The sequence below is a fragment of the Hyaena hyaena genome, unplaced genomic scaffold (genome assembly GCF_003009895.1).
Source record: "Hyaena hyaena isolate Hyena2069 unplaced genomic scaffold, ASM300989v1 scaffold_16, whole genome shotgun sequence".
Lineage (NCBI taxonomy): Eukaryota > Metazoa > Chordata > Mammalia > Carnivora > Hyaenidae > Hyaena > Hyaena hyaena.
In genome coordinates, this window is record NW_024080650.1 from 426,011 (window position 1) to 431,110 (window position 5,100).

The following is a 5,100-nucleotide window of genomic DNA, read 5'->3' on the forward strand; positions in this document are numbered from 1 at the left end:
AAAGGCTAGCTGCCCGAAGCCTTTGGGGTCCAGATTCCTGGACTCCCGGGGTGAGGAGCAGTGGCAGAAGAGGGAAGGGCATTGGGAAACACCAAAGCTGGCCCTGAGGTGCCAGCTGTCCAAGGGGACCCGGGAAGAAAAGGAAGGCGGTATGGATGGAAGTATCCGTCGTCTTGAGTGCTGTCCACTCTCCCTGGGAGCAGCCCTGGCATGGCCAGCTTCAAGCTAGCCCTTCTGCTACTGCTGCTGCTGACCGCCCACGCTGGGCCCTCGAAGGCTCAGCACTGGTCCCATGGCTGGTACCCCGGAGGAAAGCGAGCTTCCAGCTCAGCCCAGCACCCACAGCATGCCCCAAGGCTCCCAGGTAGGTCAAGGGTCTCCCCAGCCTGAGTGGGAGGAAGAAGGTGCTGGTTGGGGCTCCTTCACCTACCGTGAGCCCGGGACGGGGTCGTGGGCAGCCCACAGCCTTGGCTCCCTTCTGAGGAAGGGTTCTGGGCACTGCAGCAAGCAGACCAGACCAGACTGCCCTTAACCTCCCAAGCGATGCCCTGGCTTCCCCTGAGAACACTGCGCCCTGGGAGGCCAGAACCTCAGGCTGGTGGTCCCTCCGCAGGAAGCAGCACCTGGTGCAGACACTGCTGGTAAGTACAGGGGGAGGTCCAGGCATTGGCCACCGGGGGCCCTTTTGGCTAAAGACTTGGGGTCTATGTGGACAGAAGAGAGGGTAATGAGAAAACACGGAGACGCCCCTTGCCAAACGACCCCAGGCACACAGCTGGATGCCATCTGCTATTCTTCCTATTTCCCAGCATTCTAGACAATTTATGATAAGATACTCATGTTAAAGGAAAAGATTAGAAGCCATTAGTGGAGGAGATCATTGTGCTTAAAACCTCCCTAAGACAGTAGCTGTGGTGGGGTCTTCCAGGCTTCTTTCCCATCAAGAGAACCCAGTTGTGTTTCCTCGTGGTCAGGCCCTCAGTCAGTGGAAAAAGGTGAGGGGTGTGAACTCACACTAATAGAAGAGCCCCAAGAACCAAGAGGTCACTGCACTAGCAACGACTTAGTGATTGCAGGAGACCGAGTACTGAGATGGATTACTACTATTTTGCAAATTTAATCCAGAATTATTTTTTTAATTTTTAACGTTTATTTTTGAGAGACAAAGTGCAAGCAAGGGAGGGGCAGAGAAAGAGGGAGACACAGAATCCGAAGCAGACTCCAGGCTCTGAGCTGTCAGCACAGAGCCCAACATGGGACTCGAACCCATGGGATCATGACCTGAGCCAAAGTCAGATGCCTAACCGACTGAGCCACCCAGGCGCCCCTTGCAAATTTATTTTCAAGGGCACCAGGGGGCGCTAACTGAAGGAGAAAGTGGTAAATTCCTCTAAGGCAAAAACTTACCACCGAGTTTAAGTCGGTGTGAGCTCAGGTTTTTACATACCAGGTTTGTTGAAGGTGGGGAACGCCCAAGGAGCTACAGAGCCCCCACGCTGGGTCCTCTAGCAGGCAGGGGGCGTCCGCAGGACAGGAGAGCAGGCCGACAGCCAGGCGGCCGCGTCCAGCTCCGCGAGGACAGGTCGGGAGGGGAGGGGGCGGCAAGGTCGCAGCTGGGCTGCCAGGTGACCAGGGCGTCCGCTAAAATGACCGCTGCCTCTCCCCGCAGACCGGACCCAGAGCCCCGCGCCCTGCAGCCCTCCAATAAAGATGTGAACTCCCTGAAACTACTGCCTCGAGCTCTCTGCGTCGTCCCCTCCCTTGCCCACCCGCACTGAGACCCTACCCCGCGTGGGGGCTGGAGGGACGCGGGCTCGGCCCGCCGGCGGGAGGGACACGGGGCGGGTCACGGCAGGCCCCGCAGGAAGGGCGCAGCCAGGGCCAGCGGGCCGGGGCGGACGCAGATATGTAGGGGCAATACAATCGAGCGGGGTCCAGGCTGGGGAAAGCGGGGTCCGCGGACTACGAGTCCCGTGGTTCTCCGCGGCCGCTTTCGGGCCCCGTCATGCCCTGCGGCGCGCCGGACGCGGGGCATCCTGGGCCATGCTACGCGCGCTGAGGGTCCTGGGCGCGGGTACCCAGTGCGGACCTCGGGTACCCTTGCTGCTGCCCGTTCGCGGCCGCAAGACCCGCCATGACCCGCCGGCCAAGTCCAAGGTTGGGCGCGTGGCGACCCCGCGTGCTGTGGATCCTGTAGAGTTCTATGTGCTGACAGAGCGTTACCGGCAGTACCGCCAGACGGTGCGCGCCCTCAGGTGTGTATGACTAAGGGGAGGCGGCCGAGGGCGGTGTGACCGAGCGGGCGGGCGTAGAGGGTGCGGACTTTGGGTTCGTCTCCCAGGCTGGAGTTCGTGTCCGAGGTGCGGAGGAAGATGCACGAGGCCCGGGCCGGGGTCCTGGCGGAGCGCAAGGTGCTGCAGGAAGCCGCTGAGCACCGCGACCTGATGGCCTGGAACCAGGCGGAGAACCAGCGGCTGCACGAGCTGCGGTGAGTGGGGCCGGGAGGCGGGGCGGGCCGCCGGCTGGTGGGGGAGACCCAGCCGCACTGAGCGCCTGCCATCTTGCCCGCCACCCCAGGCTAGCGAGGCTGCGGCAGGAGGCGCGGGAGCAGGAGCAGCGGCAGGCGGAGGAGAAGGTCCAGCAGGCCCGAGAGACGCAAGCCTGGATCCAGCTCAAGGAGCAGGAAGTGTTGCAGCTACAGGTGGGCCGAGTCTCTAAGGGCCGGAGCTGGAGGCCGGGAACTCCGCCTGGGCGGCACTGGGAGCCCTGGGCGCTGCGAAGTGGGGCACTGGCTCCATGAACTGAGAGGGCGAGCAGCCTGGAGTCTTGAGAGTTAGTAGGTGAGGATTTGGGAGAGAAGGAGTGCGAGGAGAGCGCCTTGCAGCGCAGAGATCCAAAAGTGAGACTTAACGTTGGAAAGTGTTCAAGTACCTAGGTGGTGGTAGGTAAGCGCGCATCTGGGAGGGACCCGGCTTCCACAAGGAATTCGTATTTTGCCTTCCGGGTGAGAAAGTCGTTGAAGTTATGTTCTAGGCTAAGATATAAGGTGTGAAACTTGAAAAACAGAGAGACCAGTTAGGAGCGATCCAGCAAGAGTAGAGGAGGTCTAAATCAAAGTAATAGAAGGAGAAGGACAAAGTTGAGAAATTAAGAAGGACATTGAGGCAACAGTGAGGAACTGATTCCACCTAGCAGAACCCGCCATTGTCAAAACTGGTGCGCTTGGAGTTCTGGCTGAGATGTCGAGTGGATGATTAAGAAAGAGGAATATGGTAAGGCTGCCTGAGATTCTTCCCCTGGAAGGGCTGCAGGGCACTCACAGAGGACCTGGGCTCCAAGGATCCATCCAAAGAGAGCTGGAGCCTCTCCCTCAGTGGGCAGAAGGCCAGCAAGTAGCAGGCATGTGCTGGAGACTTCCATTCAGCCAGCCTTCTCTCTCCCAATAGGAGGAGGCAAAAAATTTCATCACCCGGGAGAACCTGGAGGCACGGGTGGAAGAAGCATTGGACTCCCCGAAGAGCTACAACTGGGCCATCACCAGAGAGGGCCTGGTGGTCAGGCCACAGCACAAGGGCTCTTAAGGGCCCAGGCAGGACCGTGCCCACCCAGGGACCATGTGTGTACGGGGGTAGGAGGGTTGGGCCTGATCTGGAATAAACCAGTTGGTGTTTCTTATGAAGAACGAAGTTCAGCCCATTCTGGCGTGGCCCTCACATTCTGGTGTGGCCCTCACATTCTCGCCTCTGCATCCACCACTTGGTCAGAAAGTCCCATACACAGTGTCCTGTTCTGCACGCATGTACGACTCTGCAGAGCACCAGACCGTAGAGGTTTCCATCTCGCAGAGGAGCAGTATGGGTCATAGTCCCTTCAGGCAGCCACGATGTCTACTAGTGTCATCGAGGACAGTGGTTGGGAAATTATGGTCCTTGGGCCCAACTTGGCCTACTGCCTATTTTTGTAAATAAATTTTATTGGATCAAAGCTACACTCGTTCATTGACTACTTTGACTCTACAGTGGCAGAAATGAGTGGTTGCAACAGAGACATTTGACTTGCAAAGTCTCAGATATTTTTCACATGGGTTTTTACAGAAGAAATTTGCCAACTCCTGATCTAGAGCGTTAGGACTCAACCAGATTATCAGGGATCACTCACCCCGTACCTGAGAAACAAACTAACCACTAGCCAGAGCCCTGCTTCTGCTTGACCCTGAGATGTGCTGGCCAGGGTCTGGTGTGCTCAAGACACAGAAGACAAGGAGACCCCATTTCTTCCATGGCTTTCTTTCTACCCATGACTTCAGTGGCCCACATGTGCCCTGGCACTGCCAGCTTCCTTGGACCATGCACCAGCTTGGTACTGGCTGAGGAGGTCTGGTTGACCTTTACAAGGTCCGTGTGGCTTATCAAGCACTTGGACCAAGCACTTGGACCAAACTCTACAGGTGCCAGAAATACTTGTAATTGAAGTTCACAAGGTTGAATAAGTGAACATAGAGATTCATGGCCTCGATTCAGACAAGTCCTGCTATTTCTCAGAGCCAGAGCTGTGCCCCTTTGTCACCATTCACCTGAACTTGCCCAGATACCACCAGAGAAAAATGAACAGAATCCTAGTTTCTTTCCCCAACTTCCATGTTGAGACGATCTGGAAACACCTAAGCCATGAAAGCCTTTTAGGGAATATGAGCCGTCCCTCAACATTCAGCTGAGGAAGCAGGTATAGAGGTACAAGCAGAGGGCCAGTGGTTATCATATTGCCTTGTACCAGGCCCCCATCAGGGCCTTGCACCCCTGAGGGCATTGACCTCCCTCCTCAGGCTGGTCATATTTTCTCTGATAAATGTTTTCCCTGGCGATGAGCCCCGGCACGGGACAGTGTAGTCCTTGACTTCAGGTGCTCAGTGGAACTTCGGAGGTGAGAGCTGGTGGGTGTACATTATGGGCCGAGGATTGACAACTGTGCCCATAGCTTGGTCTTTGTTGTGGTTAGAAGTGGTGAGCTGTCACGTGGGACGTGGCCTGTGTCAGGAAGTCCAGTTTCCTTCTCGCTAAGTCCCTGCCCTTCTGCACAGGACCTAGACACAAGCTGTCTTCC

General features: G+C 57.1%; 2 protein-coding genes across 2 annotated transcripts; both read left to right on the forward strand.

Moving 5' to 3' along the window:
* The first annotated feature begins 210 nt into the window (after positions 1 to 210).
* Positions 211 to 1,778, forward strand: LOC120225899 (progonadoliberin-2). Its single transcript, XM_039224087.1, has 3 exons — positions 211 to 364; positions 505 to 641; positions 1,530 to 1,778. The coding sequence occupies exons 1-3, from the start codon at positions 211 to 213 to the stop codon at positions 1,776 to 1,778; spliced, it is 540 nt and encodes a 179-aa protein (XP_039080018.1).
* Positions 1,779 to 2,025: 247 nt separating this feature from the next.
* MRPS26 (mitochondrial ribosomal protein S26) lies at positions 2,026 to 3,984 on the forward strand. Its single transcript, XM_039223854.1, has 4 exons — positions 2,026 to 2,255; positions 2,342 to 2,488; positions 2,578 to 2,701; positions 3,447 to 3,984. The coding sequence occupies exons 1-4, from the start codon at positions 2,044 to 2,046 to the stop codon at positions 3,579 to 3,581; spliced, it is 618 nt and encodes a 205-aa protein (XP_039079785.1). The 5' UTR covers positions 2,026 to 2,043; the 3' UTR covers positions 3,582 to 3,984.
* The last annotated feature ends 1,116 nt before the right edge of the window (positions 3,985 to 5,100 follow it).

What these genes read in the sequence shown, in the direction of transcription:
- LOC120225899 (XM_039224087.1), top strand. Translation starts at nt 211, where the DNA reads ATGGCCAGCTTCAAGCTAGCCCTTCTGCTACTGCTGCTGCTGACCGCC. An exon ending in GCATGCCCCAAGGCTCCCAG is followed by an intron (nt 365 to 504) that starts GTAGGTCAAGGG and finishes TGGGCACTGCAG; the next exon opens with CAAGCAGACCAGACCAGACT. An exon ending in ACCTGGTGCAGACACTGCTG is followed by an intron (nt 642 to 1,529) that starts GTAAGTACAGGG and finishes GGGCGTCCGCAG; the next exon opens with GACAGGAGAGCAGGCCGACA.
- MRPS26 (XM_039223854.1), top strand. Translation starts at nt 2,044, where the DNA reads ATGCTACGCGCGCTGAGGGTCCTGGGCGCGGGTACCCAGTGCGGACCT. An exon ending in CAGCGGCTGCACGAGCTGCG is followed by an intron (nt 2,489 to 2,577) that starts GTGAGTGGGGCC and finishes CCGCCACCCCAG; the next exon opens with GCTAGCGAGGCTGCGGCAGG. An exon ending in AGGAAGTGTTGCAGCTACAG is followed by an intron (nt 2,702 to 3,446) that starts GTGGGCCGAGTC and finishes CTCTCCCAATAG; the next exon opens with GAGGAGGCAAAAAATTTCAT.